The sequence below is a fragment of the Cervus elaphus genome, chromosome 12 (assembly GCF_910594005.1).
Source record: "Cervus elaphus chromosome 12, mCerEla1.1, whole genome shotgun sequence".
NCBI lineage: Eukaryota > Metazoa > Chordata > Mammalia > Artiodactyla > Cervidae > Cervus > Cervus elaphus.
In genome coordinates this window covers 79,540,001-79,561,380 of record NC_057826.1, presented here as the reverse complement: position 1 = coordinate 79,561,380, position 21,380 = coordinate 79,540,001, and the positions used below count along the sequence as shown (strand labels likewise).

Below are 21,380 nucleotides of genomic sequence, written 5' to 3'. Positions count from 1 at the left end.
GTGGAAGAAGGGGGTACTCTGCAGCCTGTGGAGAGAGACTTCATTCCCCCCTGAGCCTCAGAGCAAAGACCAAAGTCACCTCCAAACCCCTGGGGGGTTGGGGAAGGGTGAGGATTAGAAAACAAGATAGCTTCCACTCTGACCTTCCTAATCCCAAAGGTGGAGGGACCCAGGGAGCAGCTCTCACTCATACTGGGGGCTTGGCAGAGCCAGAGGAAGAAGGAGGAACAGGTGGATGGCAGGGTCAGAGGATCTGGTAGAGCCGGCAGGTCCAGGGCTGGCTGGTGGAGCCAGTCTGAGGGCCAGGTGCTGACGTCACCAGTCTGTAACAACTTGGGATCCAGGGACCTCCCTGGGCTGGATGAGTCCTAGAGCCAGCCCATGGGCAGTTTCAGAGACAGGCAGGCAGCCTGAGCTTGAGAAGAGCAAGTCTGCTGGATAGAGGTGTGGGTGGAAGGGGCTCCCTGCCCCGTTGCCCTCTGAGCTTCTCCACCGAGAAGGTGCTTCTGAGGCACCCAGTTTGGCAGGCAGCATCCGTCAGACAGGTGGTCTCACCGAATCTCCAACTTGAGCCCTCACAGACTCCAACCGCGCCCACTCCCTACACGTCGGTCCCTGGTTCCTCGAAAGGGAAAAGAGGGTGTGGCCCAGCGTCATTTCCCGGCCCCCAGACGCTGGACCTCCTCCCCCAAGTGGGGACCGAAGCAACCTTCCTTCCCCTTCTTACCAGAAGCTCGGCCCCGCCCTCCACCCTTAAAAACCACTTACCGGCCCTCCCCACGCCTTCCATTCGTGCGGCGGAGTCCGTCCAGTCCCATCGGTCCCGACCTGTTCCACCTCCGCCGCGGGACTCAGAGATGCCGTCGCCAACACCTTCATCAGGTGAGGGGCTCCGACGGTGCACTGCGATGCTGAACCCCAGCGATGCTGTCTGGGGGCCGAGGTCGGGTCCCAAGAAGGTGGAGTGCGGGCCAGCCAGAGCCTGTCCGCCCCAGCGAGGCTCCCGGCGGAGATACCCTGCCGAGGAAGCCTGACTTCAGGCACCTCCGCCCCCGACCCCTCCCAGCAACTCCTCACGGCTGTTTGACCTGACGACGTGGGGAAATGCCAGGACCCCCAGTGGTGAATGTCGCTCTTCTGTCTAATGCAGGGAGCAGTGGGTGGGGGGTTCCTTCTAAGCAATGGGTCCTTGAGGCTGTCAGCCTTGGATCTCTAGACTGAGGAGCTGGCAGGGGGAGCAGGCTCAGGATGGTCTGCGCTGCCGCCTCTCGAGGCTGTGACAAGCGTGCACTCGTTTCCTGGGATGAGTCCTGGAGCAGGTTTCTGGATTGCGCATCTGCTTTTGAGGATGTCCGTGTGAGGGTGAGAGGGGGAAAAGACTCGTCTCTCTAATGTGGGAAGTTTCTCTACGTGAGTCTTAGAGGAGTCTTTGGGGAAGGTCTCTGGGTGGATCTGAGAGAATCTCAGGGTCAGGGGCAGATCATCTGTCATCTGGCTGGGACCGAATCAGCCCTCTGGATGAAGGGTTTCTGGGTGAGCTGACTGGAGCATCCTGTGGGGGTAAAGGAGGTCTGAGTGATCAGAGCCTCCCTGCCTCTTCCACACAGGTGGTCCTCGCTCGGATATGGGCCGCTGGGGCGGAAACCCCTGGCAGCCCCCCACCACACCTTCTCCAGAGCCGGAACCAGAGCCAGACAGACGGTCTCGCCGTGGGGGCCGTTCCTTCTGGGCTCGCTGCTGTGGCTGCTGCTCTTGCCGGAACACAGAAGACGATGACTGGGGCCCTGAACGCCGTGGAGACCGGGGAGCTCGAGGGTCTGGCTCCAGGAGCCGAAGACCCGACTCCCGGGGCTCAGACTCCCGCGGGTCTGGCTCCAGGAGCCGAAGACCCGACTCCCGGGGCTCAGACTCCCGCCGGCCTGGCTCCCGGGGCAGCGCTGTGAACGCAGCTGGAGATGGCACCATCCGGGGTGAGGCCCACCTGGCCATGCTATCTGAGAGCCAAAATGCCTTAATGGGGCCTGAGGCTCATTCTGACATCTCTGGGGGCCTGGGAGGCTAGTTGTGGGGGGGGACCCTGGACTCCCCGTGAAGCTTTACTGAGCCGGAGCTGTGGTTTTGCAGAGGGAATGCTGGTGGTGACTGGTGTGGATCTGCTGAGTTCACGCTCAGACCAGAACCGCCGAGAGCACCACACGGACGAGTTCGAGTACGATGAGCTGATTCTCCGCCGTGGGCAGCCTTTCCATATGGTCCTCTTCCTGTCTCGTCCCTATGAGTCCTCCGATCATGTCACCCTGGAGCTGTGCATCGGTCAGTGGAGGCTGCAATGGGGGATGGGGATGGTAGTGGTGAAGACCCCAGGTAGGGTGGAGTAGGGATAGGGGGCTGGTTAGCAGGGCTCCCAGCCCTGGTATTAGGGTCACAGGGGTGTCTTTAGGCTCCTCCCTTACCCCACTCCTCGCCCCTGCCAGCTAAGGCAGGTGTAATCATGTAAGTATGTCCCCCAGAGGGAGGGTCTTGGCTTCCCTGTTTTCATTTCCTAAGCTCACCCTCTCCAAGCCTCCCAGAGCATTTGTCTCAAGATACTTTTCCTTTGGATCCTTACTACCGCATCCTCTCCAGTGTTGCTGCTTTTGTGTATCTTTCTTTCTGGATCTGCCCTCCTTCCCCAGGATGTGACTTCACTCTTGTCCAATCTGTCTCTCTGTACCCATGACCCAGGGCCGGTGCCTCCCTCATTGTATTCCTTGGTGGCCACTGACTGCCTAGGCTGGTGATTATGCTGCCGCCGGGGGCGGGTGACTCCTGGTACCCTTTGATTAGGGCCTAGCCTTGCCCACCCCAGCCTCTAATTTCCCAGGTACCCTTACCACCTCCAGCAGGGATGCCCTGGGCTCTGGAAGCTGCAGCCCCAGAGAGCAGGCAGACTTTCAGGACAGGAACTGCACTTTCATGTGGGGCAGGGACACCTAGACCCAGACAAGGCGGCTCTGCTCCTCCAGCCCAGGTACTGGGATGGTCAGGCAGGCAGAGGGTGACGGTGACCTGGTCTCTTCTACTCACCTCCAAGTTAAGTGCGGCGGGAACAGGTTTGGGATGTTGGACTGGAGCTCTGCCCTGACATGTGGGCACGCATCGGGTGGGGACAGAGCTGTTCTCAATCTGGCCCAGGCAATTGTCCAACTCGGGACACACATCCTGGGTGGGGCTGAGAGAAGTCCAGGGCTCCATCCCCCTGCTTCAAGTGGGCTGCAGCAGCTAATCAGTGTTTCCCCCACGGCAGGAAACAATCCCGAGGTGGGCAAGGGCACCCATGTGATCATCCCAGTGGGCAAGGGGGGCAGTGGAGGCTGGAAAGCCCAGGTGACCAAGTCCAGTGGGCAGAATCTGAACCTACGGGTCCACACCTCCCCCAACGCCATCATCGGCAAGTTCCAGTTCACCATCCGCACACGCTGCAAAGCTGGAGAGTTCCAATTGCCCTTCGACCCCCGCAACGAGATCTATATCCTCTTTAATCCCTGGTGCCCAGGTGAGTTGCTGGAGCAAAATGTGGACAGGAGGGGAGGGCAGGTAGGACTTCCTTTACTAGATCTGGCTTCGTGCCTGGGTGCCTAGCCCTAGGAGAAGCCAGCCTCCCAGTGTCCAGGTGAGGGGACCTCAATGCAGGACGTAGAGAAGTGACCAGCCCAAGGTCACAGAGCCGCATCTCCTCTCCTGGTGAAGGGTCCTGGTGACAGCCACCCTTCTCCCATTATCCCTATCCTGTTTGCTCCATCCTTCCTGGAAGCAGTGCTGTCAGGCTAGAGGCATCCCTGCTCTTCCCCTGCTGTCATGAGCCCTGCAGAAGCAGCCAAGGGGCAGGTGGGACCCAGGGAGAGGGCTGAAGGGGACCAGGCATGTGTGTTTTGGGGACACAGAGGACATCGTGTATGTGGACCATGAGGACTGGCGGCAGGAGTACGTACTTAATGAGTCGGGGCGAATTTACTATGGGACAGAAGCGCAGATTGGCGAGCGGACCTGGAACTATGGCCAGGTATGGTTGGCTGGGGCCTTGTGCACTCGGGGGCGCTAGAGGCAGGTGAGGCGGGGTGGGGGTGCAGGTGCTAGCCTAAGGGTCACCTCTGCCCTGGCTCCCCCCAGTTTGACCACGGGGTGCTGGACGCCTGCCTGTACATCCTGGACCGGCGGGGCATGCCCTATGGAGGCCGCGGGGACCCCATCAGTGTCTCCCGGGTCATCTCTGCCATGGTGAGCTCCCTTGCGTCTCTGAGCCCTACTGAGTCTCTGCCTGCTGTCTCCCACCCCCACTCCTACCCTTTCTGATTCTTCCAGGACCCCAGCCCTTGCAAAAGGTACGGTGGGAAGGAATCTCACTCATCTCCCCTCCCAACCTGCCCCCTAACCCTCCCCTTCCTGGCTCCTGTTCCAGCTCTAGTGGAATGTAGGGCCAAACCCTAAACTTGGCACACCCAGGGTTCACATTCCTGTGTCAGACCAGGATGGGGGGGCAGAGGGCTGTGGGAGGGGCAGGCTGGACTCAGGCTGCCTCCGAATCCTGAGCGGTTAGGGGTCAGGGCCAGGGGCTAGGCTGGGGGCCACTTGGCAGGTCCTAAGCCTCTCCCCCAACTCTGCCCCACCCCATCCTGTCCTGGACAGGTGAACTCCTTGGATGACAATGGGGTCCTGATTGGGAACTGGTCTGGAGATTATTCCCGCGGCACCAACCCATCAGCGTGGGTGGGCAGCGTGGAGATCCTTCTCAGCTACCTACGCACCGGCAACTCTGTCCCTTTTGGCCAGTGCTGGGTCTTCGCCGGTGTGACCACCACAGGTAGTGGAGGGATGGGACGGGAACTGCCTGGGCCCTACACGGAGGATGGAAGGAAGCTAGGCTCCACCTTCGTGAGCCCAGCCCAGTTGTGGCTACAGTGCAGGGACAGGCGGGGGTGGCTGGCAGGCTGGCCTTAATTATCATTAATTAGTGTTAACAACCCAGAAAGGCCTGGAGGAGAGGAGGGAGAAGGGACAGACAGGCACAAAGCCAGGCAGGTGGCCTGGCTTCCCCTAACCCCCAACACTCCCTGGCTCGGTGAACTTGACCCTAGTGACCCCTGCCCCAGCTCGGCAACCCCAGTTGCCCGTGTCCCCTTGCTATTCCTGACCTCATGCCTCACCTGCCCCCCTACCGCTGCCCTGGCCCTGGGCCCTGAACCCCAAGTCTGCACCCTCCCCCCCACAGTGCTGCGCTGCCTGGGCCTGGCCACCCGTACTGTCACCAACTTCAACTCCGCACACGACACAGACACTTCCCTCACCATGGACATCTACTTTGACGAGAACATGAAGCCCCTGGAGCACCTGAACCACGATTCTGTCTGGTGAGGCTGGGGCCGGGCTGGGCTGCCTGTCCCTGCTGATGACCGGAGACCCGAGGCCTGGATGCCGAGAGCAGGAGAGGCTGGGGAGGCCCCAGGTAGGCAGCTCACCGAGCCCTCCATCTACCTTCATCCAGGAACTTCCACGTGTGGAACGACTGTTGGATGAAGAGGCCAGATCTGCCCTCAGGCTTCGATGGGTGGCAGGTTGTGGACGCCACACCCCAGGAGACCAGCAGTGGTGAGCAGGGCCCCTGCCTGGCGCCCAGACCCCACTGGGGACCCCTCCCTGTGTCCCCAATGAGGGGAGCAAACACCAGTGTCCTGGACGGGGCCTTGGAGTCAGGTCCTTAGCACAACAGTACTTCAGACGGACTCATGAGGGCAATCACCATGTGACCCTTCATTTATTTTCAACTTTCTGCATAATTATGTGCCCAAATTTTATTTATTTATCATGGTTATTACACCCAAATGGTTCATAAGTCCAAAGATTTGAGAGAATTCAGTGAGAGGTTTCCCTCACCCGACAAATCCACTTTTCCCACTTAACATTTTTATTTACGTGTCCTGGAGATAATTAATTGGAAGACGTTTTTATTTATATATATTTTTTTATAGTTTAAAAAGTCACTATTTTAAGTAAAGAGCTTCCCAGGTGACTCAGTAGTAAAGAATTCGCCTGCCAATGCAGGAGATGCAGGTTCGATCCTTGGCTCGGGAAGAGACCCTGGAGGAGGGCATGGCAACCCACTCCAGTATTCTTGCCTGGAGAATTCCACAGACAGAGGAGCCTGGTGGGCTACAGTCCATGGGGTCGTAATAAGTCGAACACAACTGAGTGACTAAGCACTGTTTTAAGTAAAACATGCTTAGAAGAAAAAAAATGTACAGAATTGGATAACATAAATTGTAAAATTTCCTATTCTTTCTCAGGTGGTTTCAGTTTTGTTTCAAGGAAATTTCTAGGCCTGAATTCCGGGAATAGATTCCAGAAATCTGTGTTTTTGAAAGTTCCCCTGGTGATGTTGCAGATTGGCTGGGTTAGAGTCTTTCTCTGGGGCACAGTGTTAGGTCAGCAGCAGAGTGAACCCAGCCCCTGACTTCCTTTCTTTTGACACATAGTCTTGCTTTTACCAAGTTCCTCTTATTGCTCCACTGAGTTATATGTATGGTATGGAGGGAAAAAATTAGGGTTCAGGTAGGTTCAAAGGAGATAACAGCTTCTATAACCCAGTCCGGCCTAAGAAATAATCACTGATGACATAACCTACTAGTCTCTTTTCCGCAATGCACATTTCTGCAAAAATAAGATCTCTCCAGACCTTCCTGGTGGTCCAGTGGTTAAGACGCCACACTTCCGCTGCCAGGGCCACAGGTTCAGTCCCTGGTGGGGGAAGTTTTGCATGGTGAGGTGTGGTCAAAAACAAAATTAGATCTCAACCAGGTCCCCACACCCTTCCCACTTAATAATCTGGCCCCAGGCGGCCCCCACCTGCCCCTCCAGCTGCTTCTTCCCTCCCCGCCTCCTGCTTCTCCCTTCCTCACCCTGAGTCAGATAGCCTTCCCCTAGCCTACCTCCTCTTCTGGTCTCTGACCAGACCCCTCCCTCTCAATCATCTCTGTAAATAGTACCCCCTGAGTTTTACAACCCCAGAGATGCCTGTTATATTTAAACAGCCTGTCACAGGACACCAGGAGACCTGAGTTCCAGTCCAAGCTCTAGGAAGTAGGTGGGCTAGGTGGCAGGCAGGGATTCTCTGAGGCCAGCCAGGCCGGGGCTTGATTCTAGCTTGATCACTTCTTAGATATGTCATCTTAGGCCAGTTCCTTGCACCTTTGGGCTCTGGTGTTCTTGTTTGTAATATGGGGATGATGTATACCTTATAGGGTGATTGGGAGGATCAAATGAGAAAGCATATTAGACTAGCAGCATGGCTGGAGCTTAGTAGCTACTTAGTAAGGATTAGCTCCTTCCAGTCTGTGTCCGGCTGTCTTGTGTCTCCTGGCATTCACTTTGCCTTGCTGAGCCTGTTTCCCCATCTGTAAAAGGAGACCCTAGTTCGAGGTATTTTCTAAGATTCTCTCCCGTTGGACATCCCTCACTTCCTGTTCTGTGTCCTCTCAGCCACGCCTCCTCTCTATCAGCCTATGTCCTCCAGAAAGCCCTCCGGAGCACGTTGAAGACAGACACTGTTTCCTACCAGCTCCCCTGTCACCTCCCCACAGAGAGGATACCGTGGGCTGTAGAACTGAGGGTGGTTCTGGATCTTTCTGGAATGGTGACTGTGATGTCATCGCTCTCCCAGCTGGCAAGCAGAGCCATAAGGGGTTCTGGGTTTGTTCTGATGTAGGATGGGGTAGGTGGGGTGGGGTCTTGACCTCTGGGAGTCACAGACAGCTGACATCCAGCTTCAGCCAGTGGAGGAAGTGTGCCAGCAATTTGGTTAACAAGGCAGGCTTGTCCCCACAGTTGTCCCCGCCTGCCTCACCCCCACCATGACTGAAGCAAAACAGGACTGCTCTCCCGTTTGTTTGCCCTCCCTGAGCTGGACTGTGAAGTGAAATCGGTCAGTTGTGTCCGACTCTTTGTGACCCCATGGACTGTAGCCTGCCGGGCTCCTCCGTCCATGGGATTTTCCAGGCGAGAATACTGGAGTGGGTTGTCAGGGTATCTTCCTGACCCAGGGATCGAACCCAAGTCTCCTGCATTGCAGACAGACTCTTTACTGTCTGAGCCACGAGAGAATCTGGACTGGTGGGGGCTGAACCCGGGCACTGGGCACTGGGTGGGCTTGGAAGGGTGGGCCCAGGATCTGGGGGTCCCACTCAGCCTCCTTGGATCTCTCACCCCTGTGGCGCCCTCACTCCCGTAGGCATCTTCTGCTGTGGGCCCTGCTCTGTGCAGTCTATCAAGAATGGCTTGGTCTACATGAAGTATGACACACCCTTCATTTTTGCAGAGGTGAGGGCTGTGCACCTGGTGCCTTCGTGGGCAGCCTGGGGAGACCAGGGCACTGGCGTTGGTCCTAGGTTCTCCGGTCCTGCCCCACTGCTGACCAACTACCCGTGTGACTTTGGGCAGGTCACTCATTCTACAAATCTTAGTTTCCCCAACTGTAAAAAGCCATAATAATGGCTGCTCTACTTTCTGTGCTCAGGATCAAAAGAAATAATGGGTATGAAACTGCTTTATAAGTCATGGAGTCAGCAAGTGAGTGCAAGGGATTACTGTTATTAATGCCCAACGCACCGTGAGGAGCCTCCCAGATCAACTTCTTTCCTGCTGTCTGGCCTTTTCTGGCTCAGCTTGAAAAGTCTCAAAAAAAAAAAAAAAAGAAAAAAAGAAAAGTCTCCCAGTTTCACTCTGCCAGGAAGCTCCCAACCTTTGGATCCAGCCTTCCCTGCAGTTCCTAGTATCTGGGGAAGGCAGCTGGCGGGGTCAGGCCCACCTTCAGACCCTCTGGCTCATTCATTCCTGGTTCACACCCCCCACGACCGCCCTCCCCACAGGTGAACAGTGACAAGGTTTACTGGCAGCGACAGGATGACGGCAGCTTCAAGATCGTGTATGTGGAGGAGAAGGCTATCGGCTCACTCATCATTACGAAGGCCATCGGCTCCAACATGCGGGAAGACATCACGCACACCTATAAGCACCCAGAAGGTACCAGCTCCCCATCCCGGCCAGCTCTGGCCACACCAAGGGTGCCTTCCCACCCACCCAGCAGCAGCTGTAAGCTCACCCTTGACTCCCAACCCCCAGGCTCAGAAGCAGAACGCAAGGCAGTGGAGACTGCGGCCGCGCACGGCAGCAAACCCAATGTGTACGCCACCCGGGACTCGGCGGAGGATGTGGCTGTGCAGGTGGAGGCGCAGGACGCAGTGATGGGGCAGGACCTGACGGTCTGCGTGGTGCTGACCAACCGCGGCGGCAGCCCCCGCACCGTGAAGCTGCATCTCTACCTCTCTGTTACCTTCTACACTGGCGTCACGGGATCCGTCTTCAAGGAGAGCAAGAAGGAGGTGGTGCTGGCGCCGGGGGCCTGTAAGTGCCCCTTCCCCAGCCTGTAGCACCCCCCTCCACGGCTGGGTTCCCCAGGGCCGGGGACATGGAGACCCGGGGAGGCCGGGTCTGGGGAAGCAGGCCTCGGTGACGCTAGGCCTCTTCCCCGCAGCGGAGCGCGTGACCATGCCCGTGGCCTACAAGGAATACCGGGTCCACCTCGTAGACCAGGGGGCCATGCTGCTCAACGTCTCAGGCCACGTGAAGGAGAACGGGCAGGTGCTGGCCAAGCAGCACACCTTCCGTCTGCGTACCCCAGACCTCAGTCTCACGGTAGAGCAGCGGGCTGGGCTGAGGGGGGGATTGGAGGGCGAGGTGCAGGGCACTAGGCTAGAAGCAGTAGTGGGAGGAGGTCAGGGACAAGCCTGGGCTCTTGGACTTTGGTTCCCTTTTCTGGAAAATCAGATCTGATTTCCCTTACTCTGGGGTGGCTTCAGCTGGGGAGTAGGTTAGAGTTTCCTCTCTGGCTTTGGGTGAGCCCTCCCCCAGAGGCAGGAATGTGGGATCAGGGTGGTCTTCATTCTAAAGAGCTTTCTCTCCCTCTCTGGTGGGAGTGTCCAGGCCCATCAATTTGGCCTGAGGCTCTGATGATGGGGGTCTCTTTCTGTCTCAGTTACTGGGAGCAGCCGTGGTTGGCCAGGAGTGCGAAGTACAGATTGTCTTCAAGAATCCGCTGCCTGTCACCCTCACCAACGTCGTCTTCCGGCTCGAGGGCTCCGGGTTGCAGAGGCCCAAGATCCTCAATGTTGGGTGAGTGCAGCCCCTCCTTCTGCCCCGGCCACTGCCCTTGCCAGCCTCCTGGATGCATGGGTCCCACCTTTGTCCCTCTCCTGCTCAGGTCAGGACAGTAAGGTCTGTCACTTGGGGCTGGCCAGCAACACCTCCTGACTCAGTTCAACCCAGCCAGTGCTAAGAAGGCCTGCTTCAGGCAGTGCTCCTCGGTGTCCCTGACCTGCCTTGCTGGCTTGTTAGGGAGCTAAAACCTCACAAAGGGATCACTAGTAATTTGTCACTACTCTCACCCAGCACTCAAGAGTTGAGCAGGCACATTCAGGAATGTAAGCTCATTTGGAGACCCCCAGTACCCTTTAAAGTACATTAGAGATAATCATATGATGCGCTTTAGGTCCCAGCTTCATCACTCATGGGCTGTGTGCTATATGTATGATCTTCTCCGTGCCTCAGTTTTCTCACCTGTAAAGTGGGGATAACAGTAATAACCTGGCTCTGAGAATCACAGGAGACCATGCATGCAAAGCCCTCAGCGTGGTGCTGGGCACAGCATCAGTGCTCTGCTGGTAGCTGCCACCCCTTTACAGATGGGGCGGCTGGTGGCCACATCTCCCAGAGTGTCTCGGCTCCTAAGGGGCAGGCTCCACTCCTCCGCCACGGCGAGCACCTCACACAGGCTCTCCAGCTGGTTGCTGGGCTGGTGCCGCGACCACAGCAAGCAGTTCCTAAGGAGAGAGCCCTGTGCCTCAGGCCCTCATGCCACCTGCTGGGGCCTGATCCCAAGCCAGGGGAGGCTGTGTGCCCAGCCAGTCCCAAGGCCGTGTTCCCAGGCCATGCTGCCATCTCTGACATGGACTCACACATGCAGGAACAGGGAAAGCAGAGAAGGCCAGAGGCTGACCTTTAAGCTCAGCTTTCTGGTGACAGGGGCAGGCATTTTCCTCATCCAATAAAGAGCACCCGAGGGAAAGTGACTGCATTCTCAGAGGGGCTGGGTGGGGAAGCAGAGGGTCCCTGACCACCCTACCCATCCCTCTCCCCACACACACAGGCTCTGCCTGGGGGTGGCCGCCACTTTGGCCAACAGGCCAGAGCTGAAAAAGGCTGCTGTTCTGACCTTTGCCCCATCCTGGGCTCCTGGGTGATGGGACACCTCTCAAAGGAGCGCTCTCCTCCTGTCACCCTAAAAGGGTTTCTGGCAGCTTAGAGAGCGGAGCTTGGAACTCCCAGACAACCTACCTACTGGGGTCTCTCACCTGCTGCTGACAGACAGAGGTTCCCCTGTCCTGAGGGGTCCCCGGAGCTGGGCTCCCCGCAGCTTCCCTGCCAGATCTTTGATTCTCTCCCCTTCCAGGAAGTAAGGCAAGCGCCTCCCACACTGAGCACTGGAGACTCAGCCCCTCTCTTCAACTGTGGGGCTCGTGTGAGAGTCGTGCCACAGAAGGGGCCCGGTCTCCCCCCAGTAAATGAGAGGGTTGGGTGGCGGTTCCTCGAGGCAGGCCCTCAGTTGACATTCTGTGGCTCCTCCAGCTACTGTGAGCCCAGGCGGGGCCTCCAGCACAGGTGAGAGCCCCGAGCTGCTGATTTGGGTGTATTGTTGGCTGGCCAAAAAGTTCGTTTGGGTTTTTCCCTAACATCTTAGAGAAAAACCCTGAACAAACTTCTTGGCCAACCCAAGCGATTCCGAAATTGGCATGACTTCACTCTCATTTGCACATCAATGGCTGTGGTATGGAGCCTCATTATGGCATAAGGCATGCCACCCCACCTGCTGACTGGCCACTTAATAAACATTCCAGCGCTTACTCCTCCAGATGGCTGTTGTCACCACTAAAGCAGTCACCAGGGGAAGCTAGAAGTCTGTTCCAAACCCTTCTCGGGGATTTCCCCCAGAGCCTGAATCATGTTCTCTAGAATGTCCTTAGGGTGGTCTTCTAAGGGAGTGGATTTGACTTTGGGGAAACAGCCTCAAGTCATTTAGAACTAAGGCTGATTAATAAAGTAAATAAGCGAGCCAGGTGGGTCATAATGCCCTTTTCAATCAGAAATGAACCTCGACTGTAAAGGAGACACAGTGACTTGGCCAGGTGTGAGTGTACGCCCAAGTGGGTACATGTAATGTGTGTGTGGTTTTAAATGGCTGTGAAGGAAAATCTGAGAGGAGCTTTTTTAAATGTTCAGTGTGGTTAAACAAGAGCATAAATGCTAATTTGCTGCTAATACTCAAATTAGCATCAAAGACAATGCTAATTTGGATGTCTAAGTTCTGATGTCCTGTCAGGGAGTTTGTTTTATGACTGGCACTCAGTTGTGGGCACAATCCTGCGTTAGTAGCTGATGTGTTTGCCTTCAACTCTCTAACCAGGGTGCAGCCAAGGTCTCGCCAGACACTAAGATCAGGGTAGGGAGAGATCTTGACATCCCTCGTTGGAACCTAGAGAGCAGTTTATCTTGGAAATAACCTTATAAATGAAGGCTAGGCTCTGAAATAGTACAGTTCAATTACACATTTGTGTGCGCTCAGTCGCTTCAGTTGTGTCCGACTCTGTGACCCTATGGACTGAAGCCCACCAGGCTCCTCTCTCCATGGGGATTCTCTAGGCAAAAATACTGGAGTGGGTTGCCATGCCCTCCTCCAGGGGATCTTCCCGACCCGGGGATCAAACCCGTGTCTCCTGAGTCTTCTGCATTGCAGGAAAATTCATTACCCCTGAGCCACTGGAGAAGCCCCACAGTTCAGTTATAGCATGGGTAAACAGACTTATGAAGGCTGGTCTGAACCCAAACAACCTTTAACCTCACATCAATGGAAAAGCAGGCACAAATTAAAAACACAGATTTGTTACCAGGCAAAGTACAGCTTGAGGCTTCCGCTGTAACTCAGCGGTAAAGAATCCACCTGCAGTGCAGGAGCTGTAGCAGATGCAAGTTCTCTCCCTGGGTTGGGAAGGTCCCCTGGAGGAGGGCATAGCAACCCACTCCAGTATTCTTGCCTGAAGAATCCCATGGACAGAGGAGCCTGGCGGGCTTCAGGGCATAGGGTCTCAGAGTCGGAGATGACGGAGGCAACTGAGCATGCATGCAGAGTATGTGTAGCCTACCCGTTAAGCTGTAGACTGAATTTCAAGTTGGATATTCTGATAGGAAGTCTAGAAATTAAGTCGACAACCTATCAGGTAGGCTATAGACTTCTATCTTCCAGACTTTCCTACTTCTCACCTTCATAGAGCTTGGAGGCACCTTCAAGACCATCTGATCCCACGCCCTCATTTTATATTCACTTCTATTTTACATCAGAAAATGAGGATGACTGGTACGTGTTCTAAACTACACAGTTAATGGGGTAGAAGGAGTACAGAGTGGTCCAGGGACGTCCCTTGGCAGCAGGCTCCAAGCTAAATGTTTTGCCCCAAGGATATAGCTCATCCTTGATGTTGGGGTGTTGGCTCATTCCCTTGAAGGACTGTGGTGTTTGCACAAGTCTGGCTCCAGAAATGATCCCCAAGGCAGGCTCATGTTTAGCAGGGGCCAGAGGTAAGGGTTTCAGGCAGAGACAGGAAAGGACAGATGCTAACAGGTGTGAACAACTGCAATATACACTCAATCACAGTCAATGTGTCTGCATACGCACAGATTGCTGGAGGAGCTCAGAGAAAGGTGAGATTCATTTTCCTGAGGGTAGGAGATGCTCCAGGGAGTCCTCACTGAAGAGGAGGTGTGAAGTGGGTCCGGAGGCAGCCCAGGGGCAAGGCATGAAAACACTGTGAATTCAGGGGAGGGGTGGAGCTCACTGGGGCTGGTGGGCAGAAGGAATGAAGAATGTGGTGGTGGTGGGGGCAATGATCGCAGGCAGGCAGGGTGAGTCAGAGTGAGCCTGTGTGTCAGGTTAGGGAGCTACAGTTTCATCTATCTCCTAAGCAACAAGGAAGCCAAGCCCTTGAAAGGCTCAGTTCACCTCTGAGTGATTGGAAAAATGAATGGAAAATGAGATGAGAGGCAAGAAAGGCAGTTAGAAGGCAGGTGAAATTGTAAATTCCTGGAGGGGTGATCTGGAACTAGAGGGCCATAGGAAGGAAGAAAATAAAGACACTGAGGTGTGTGTATGTGTGTGTGTGTGTGTGTAAGAAAATAAAGACACTGAGGTGTGTGTGTGTGTGTGTGTGTGTACACCAGCATGTGTATTTCTGTCTCTCACATACACACATGAGTGTGTGTCAATTTAATTTAAAGATGCCAATTGTCTGTTCTTGGGAGGGACTCCAGTTTTGTTTGTTTGTCTTTTGGGGGACTACAGTTTTGTTTTGTTTGTTTTGGGTTTTTTTTTTTTTTTTTTTGAGATAACATCCTAAGAGGTGATCCTAGCAGAGGAGAATTCCTTTTCTTCCACCTTCTTTCTTGGCAAGCCTGGAAGTATTTGGCAACACTGTGTCAAACCCCAAAGTCTCCTTGTGAAGTTTCCTTGATCTTGGAAACCCACTAGGGGATGGGGCTGACCTGGTTGGGGCAGGAGCACTGGCGATGGAGAGGGAGGAGGCTGTGCACGGTCTTTGCCCAGATGTTTGTGAGAGCAGGGAGGGAGTTCTGAATGCCGAGGAGACTTTCAGCTCCGGCAGCTGGCTGGGCAGCCACTGATCAAGCTTTGTGGAGGCGGACTTGGGGTTCAGGCTTTGTCCTCCGTCAGTAGGTTAGGTCGTGGGTGTAGAGATTCCAGCTGAGCCCAGAAATGCCGGAAGGGCCCCGCCTTCTGCTCCTTCCTTCCAGCTTCCCCATCAGCCCTTACGCCCCACTCCACACCCTGTCACCCCAGGCCCATGACCCTATCTCTGCCCACAGGGACATTGGGGGCAACGAGACAGTGACCCTGCGCCAGACGTTCGTCCCTGTGAGACCAGGCCCCCGCCAGCTCATTGCCAGCTTGGATAGCCCACAGCTCTCCCAGGTGCACGGGGTCATCCAGGTGGACGTAGCCCCGGCCGCCGGAGGCGGGGCCTTCTCAGGCACTAGAGGCAACAGTCGCTCAGGGGAGACCATCCCCATGGCCTCTCGAGGTGGGGCTTAGCCCTGGGCCAGGAGCAATGGAACTGATGTCAGATGAGCAAGGACACTGCCTCAAGACAGGGCCTACGGCAGAGAGGCTCCCCAGGGGCTCAGGTGCGGAGACCCGGGCCCTGGGGGGAGCCGATCTCATTTGCACAGATGCTAGACATAGATGCTAATAAACTATTTTTTAATGAAGCTGCTGTTCTGTCCATGCGTCAGTCTATGCCAAGCTAAGGAGTGTGGGCCCACGGCCTATCCTGGGGATGCAACTTGGCATTTCTGACACCCCTAGTTCTGAGAAACGTGGTTGGCAAATCACCAGCGGCACCCCTCAACAGCTCTTAATGGAGGCCACTTGGCATCAGGACAGCCTCCAGTGCTTCCCTGGCCAGTCTCCCCACACCCCAAGGAGCTTCTACTGGCTGAAGCCCTTCTGAAGTTACCTGGGCTGAGGGGGACTGCCCCTTCCACAGCACCCCCTAATGGAGAGAAGGAGCTAAATTCTTTTCTATGGGCACACGTTTGAGGCAGAAATAGGCTGGACTTCTCTGTGAACAGGAAAAGTCACTTTCCAGTATTGATCTTCAAATATCCTTGTCAACGAATTTTTATGAAAGTAATACGTGTTCAGTGTTAAGCATTAAGAAAATACAGAAAATTGTAAAGGAGAAAATAATGATCCTCAACTCCCACCATGTACAGAAAGTAACTTAACGTTGTTTCACATGCTGCTTGCCACCACCCACCCCGGCACCCTGCCCATAAATTCCTACAGAGTTAAATATTCTTTGAAAACATCATGATTAGAGATGGTAGACTCTAGATGGTAGACTGGGCCCTCCTGGTCCCTCGGATCTCTGGCTGCTGTTCTCACTCTCTTCAGCTGGTACCTCTGCCTTTGCCCAGACTTGGCAGCTGGGGTGACTCAGGCCTCTGCCCCAGGCTATCTGTCATCCAGCTACACTCTGCCAAGGTGAGCTCTGCTAGCCTTGAGGTTTTAAAGACTCCCCAAGTTGTATGTGTTCCTTGAACCCCAAACTTGTGTATTTACTGCCTTCTCAATATCTTTACAATGTGACTGGCCAGTGTGGTTGTCTCATAGACACCCCAAGTATAACAGGTCCGAAGTCAGACTCATGACCTCCCTCCAGCATACATCTTCCTGCAGCTTCTCCTACATCAGTAAATGGCACTTCCATCTTTCCAGTTTCTTGGCCCCAAACTTTTGGAGTCACCCTTGATTCCTTTCTTTCTCTCATAACCCACGTTGGATCTGTCAGCAAATCTTGCTGGCTCTATCTCCCATTCATAGGTGTTCAGCTTCTGACCACTCCTCATCTCCTCTACAGCCACCGTCCTGCTCAAGCTGCTTTCCTCCCTCAGCTGGACTGTTGCACTTGCTTCCTAATTATTTCCCCACTTTGACTCTTGTCCTTTGATACCCTGTTCACACAGCAGCCAGAACGAGCAGGTGGACCAGATTGTGTCAATCCTCTACTCAAAGCCTTCCACTGCATCCCCTCAAATCAAAGTCCTTATAGCGCTCTATGACTCCGCCCTCCCTCCCTTCCCCGCCCCAGGCTCAGTCCATCCAGCTCGCTGGCCCCTTCCTACCTGGACAGTATGAGGCACACTTCTGCTCCATGAGCTCTGTGGGGCTGCACTTTGCCTGAAGACTTCTTTCCCACGTGGCCCCATGGCCCACTCCCTCTTCTCCTTCAAGACTCGCTTACGTGTCACCATCTTTTGGTCTTCTCTTCCATTCTATTTTAAAATTGCAACACCTTCCATGTTTGCTATCCCCACTGGTTATTTTTCTCCAGAGTACATGTTACCATGTGATGTCCTTATATTGAATTTTTGTATCATTTGTTTATTATCTAATTCTCTCTACCACTACTGCCCCATCCTAGTCCAATCCACCATGCTCCATCACTTGGATCGAAGCCCCAGTTCTCCGGCAAGCCTTTGCCCTTCCCTGTCTATTCTCAACTTGGCAGCCAGGGGATGCTTTGAAATGTCAATCAGATTATGTTACCAATCTGCTCACACTCCCCAGTGGCTCCTCACCTCTCGCAGAATAACAGCTATGGCTATGTCACCTTTCTTGTTGTTTCTCAAAGCCTTGACATCATGGCCTTCGGGCTGACAGTTTTCCCTGCCTGGCACATCATTCCCCTGATATCCAGGTGGCAGGTACCTTCCTTTGAAGTCTGTCCTTAAATATCACTGTCTTAATGGAAACTTTTCTGGCCACCCAATTTTATTTTTTATTTATTTTTCTCTGTGCCAGGTCTTCACTGCTGTGCGGACTACTCTCTAGTTGTGGTTCGAGGGAGGGCTTCTTACTGCAGTAGCTTCTCTTATTACGGAGCATGGGCTCTAAGCGCGTGGCCTTCAGTAGTTGCAGCTCCCAGGCTCTAGACCGCAGGCTCAGTAGCTGTGGTGTACAGGCTTAGCTGCTCCAAGGCATGTGGGATCTTTCTGGATCAGGGATGTAACCCACGTCTCCTGCATTGGCAGGTAGATTCTTTACTACTGAGCCACCAGGGAAGTCCCAGACCACAGTATTTTAAATTGCAACCCATTCTTCTCACGACCACTTTTCCTGCTTTATTTTTCTCCGTAACACCTATCTACATCCAACATATTCAGTATTTCAACAATGTATTTATTTATTGTGTCTCCCCTGCCCCAACTGTAATATAAACTCCAAAAGAGCAGTGATTTTTGTCTGATTTGGTCTTTGTTATATGCTTAGAAATTAGTGCATAGAAATGCTCACTGAATACTTGCTGATGAAGAATTTGGTACTAACCTATGACTTTCCTGGTGGCTCAGATGTAAAGAGTCTACCTGCAGTGCAGGAGACCCAAGTTTGATCCCTGGGTTGGGAAGATCCCCTGGAAAGAAGGAAATGGCAACCCACTCCAGTATTCTTGCCTGGAAGATCCCATGGATAGAGGAGTCTGGTAGGTTACAATCCATGGGGTCACAAAGAGTCAGACACGACTGGGTGACTTTACTTATGTATAAGAATGGCTGTCATCTTCACAGCAACCGCTTAAGGTAGTTGGATTGTAATTCCCCCTCTACAGATGAAGAAACCGAGTCAAGGGCTAAGGGAACCTGTCAAAAATCACTGAGCAGTCTAGAATAGGATGAGAACCTGGGCAGTCTGGCTCCACAGCCTGTATTTTATCTGAGACTGAAAATGGCCCCACAGAGTTCTTAATTTCACCCTCAAACTCTTCTTTCCCTAGTTTTTCCCATCTCACTGTTACTATGATCATCTAGTTGTTCCAGCCAAAAACCTACAAATCACCCTTGATTCCTCCCTATTCTCTCCTCCAAGGTTCACCCCACCAGGGTTTCTTATCAGTTCTATGTCCAAAATATATCCAACTCCTCTGTCCTCTCCACTTAGGCTGTCACTGTGATCTTTCCCTGCGGAACTGCCATAGCCTCCTGATAAGTTTCCACTCTTGTTTCTGAATAATCCAATTTCTACACAGCCAGTGAGCTTTCTAAGCTCTAAATGAAATCCTGGCACTCTGCTGCTTAAAACCAGACAGGACTGGTACTGAACCCAAGTTCATTTGTTTGCTGCTTGAAACCCAATACTCGAGAGACACGTGTTGGTGGGAAGGGACTGGCTGCATTATTCAGGAGGACATCAATCTGGGAAGATGGTGGACTAATGTCCCTAAACCATCTCCAAGTTGCCGGTTACAAGATAAAGGGTTTTAAGGGGTGTTTGAGAGGGGGCTATGTGCAGAAGAGCACAGTCAGCTCCAATAATAATAATAAATTGGTCATGTGGCATTCTGGTCAGCACCATCTAGAAGGGTTTAGGTGCATTTAGTCTTCTACTCCAGGGTTGATCTGCTCCCATATTCTTAAGGCCAGTCCCTGGAATTCTGAAGCAAGCAAGATTAATTGCCTCCCACTCAACTAGTCGTTTTCTAAAAGCTCTAAGACATGCCAGGGTCAGTAGGGAGAGAAGATGCAGGTAAGTTTTAAAATCTGTGCTGCTGGAGCAGCTTATGTTATGGCTACACTTCCAATGCTTTCCCAACACCCTTGGAACCACGCAAAATGCTACCCTCATCTATTTGGCCTTGCAGGCTTCTCTAACCTCAACTCCACCACTTGCCCCTGGCCCTGCTGCCTCAGCCCCACAGTCCTTCTGCTTCTCAAATTCACCAAACTTCTACCTAAGCCTTGGCATCTGTTCTTCCTTCTAAAGGAACACTCTACCCCATGGCATGGCTGCCCCTCATTCTTCAGGTCTCAACTCAGATGTCACCACCCTCAAAAGAGAGGGGATATATGTATACCTATGGCTGATTCATGTTGAGGTTTGACAGAAAACAACAAAATTCTGCAAAGCAATTATCCTTCAATTAAAAAATAATTAAAAAAAGATGTCACCTCCCCATAGAGCTCTTCTCTATCCATCAATCTGATTAGTTGGTTACCTCCAGTCTCTTATCACCCTATTTTATTTTGTATCCTACTTAGCACTTATTAACATCAGTGTGCTTGTTTGTTCATTAAATTCTCTTTTCTCTAAAATGTAAGCTCCTTAAGAGCTTATCTGTCTGTTCACACCCAGGACCCAGAACAGGGTCCAGTCCAGAGCTGCAGGAGAAGTGTTTGCTACTTACACACTTAAAAGCAACAATTTGCAAGATGTAACATAACTGTTCCTTGAATTTGTGGAGCAAACTCCAATAGTGGTACTGTTTTTTAATAAAAATGATGTGATTTATTTGATTAATCTCTCATTCCTAGAAATTTAAGTCTTCCCAAAGTTTTACTATTTCTCTATTTTTTAAAAATTGAAGTATAGTTGATTTACAGTGTTAATTTTTACTATGCAACAAACTCATTCATTATATGTGTATATATACATTCTTCTAAAATACTTTCCCATTATAGTTTATCACAGGATATTGAATATATAGTTCCCTATGCTATATATTAGGCCTTTGTTGTCTATCTGTTCCATATATACTAGTTTGCATCTGCTAACCCCCAAATCTCAGTCCATCCCTCCCATCCCCTCCAAAAGTTTTACTATTCCAAATAGAGCTGTAGTAAATATCCTTGTACAAGAAAATAAATCTTTGGGCTCATTTTAAATTATTTCCTTAAGATAACCTCCAGAGTGAGAATTATTATGCAAACAAGATTGAGCACATTTAAGGTGGTTCCATACACTTTATTAAATTAGTTTCCAGAAATACATCAGTATCTCTTTTTATTGAACTTGAGGGAAAATGTGAGAGCTTAAGATTTCTAACAACTTTGTAACTTGCTTCACATTTATTCACTTTATCCTGGTCCTCTGCATGTATCAGAACTCAAAAATGCTTGAAATCCTCAAAAAGAAAAACAACAAAAAAAATGGGAAGGCAATGCTATTCTCCAAACAGCTAGAGGGAAAGAAACGAATATATGCTTAGCTCCTACTATGAGTTAAGCTCAAACTGGGTGCTTTATGGGGATCATCTCCTTTAATTTTCTGGGGGTGAGCATCAGAATCCCTACTGTCCCAGCTTAATTTGTTCTTAGGCCTCTGGCTCCCCTCCCAGTAGAATGGAAGGGCAAGGACCTTATCTCTCTTACTCATGCTGATTCATAGCCTGTGACATACTAGGTGTTCATTAAATATCTGTTGAATGGAAAATGAACTAAATTGGAGGGTGATGGGGCGTCTGGAGGCTTAGGAGTGCAGTGGAGGTTTATGTTTTGGAGCATTTGTGGGAAGAATGCATGAGGGATAACTAGTCCAGCTCTGGGAAGAGATAATTGGGTACTTAGGGAGAACTGAGTAATGACCAGCTGAGCAAAACTCTTATTGGGATTGTACCTCAGCAGAAGTACTAGGGAAACCTATTTAATACCACTTACATTTTATATGAAGAATCCACCTGCCAATGCAGGAGACACAGGTTCAATCCCTGATCCAGGAAGATCCCACATGCCTCGGAGCAACTAAGCTCATGCACCACAACTACCAAGCCTGAGCTCTAGAGCCAGTACTCCACAAGAAAAGTTACGGCAATGAGAAGCTCAAACACCACAACTAGAGAGTAGCCCCTGTTCGCCACAACTAGAGAAAGTGCATGCATAGCAGTGAAGACCCAGTA

The 21,380-nt window shown here is 52.5% G+C and overlaps 1 protein-coding gene across 1 annotated transcript; it reads left to right on the top strand.

Moving 5' to 3' along the window:
- Nucleotides 1–373: 373 nt before the first annotated feature.
- TGM1 (transglutaminase 1) lies at nt 374–15,417 on the top strand. The gene is made up of 15 exons (XM_043920683.1): nt 374–882; nt 1,608–1,970; nt 2,125–2,313; nt 3,287–3,535; nt 3,924–4,042; nt 4,150–4,257; nt 4,666–4,840; nt 5,249–5,387; nt 5,522–5,625; nt 8,261–8,349; nt 8,898–9,051; nt 9,151–9,432; nt 9,563–9,723; nt 10,064–10,200; nt 15,016–15,417. Exons 1-15 carry the CDS (start codon nt 858–860, stop codon nt 15,239–15,241), a joined length of 2,520 nt encoding a protein of 839 aa, XP_043776618.1. The 5' UTR covers nt 374–857; the 3' UTR covers nt 15,242–15,417.
- The last annotated feature ends 5,963 nt before the right edge of the window (nt 15,418–21,380 follow it).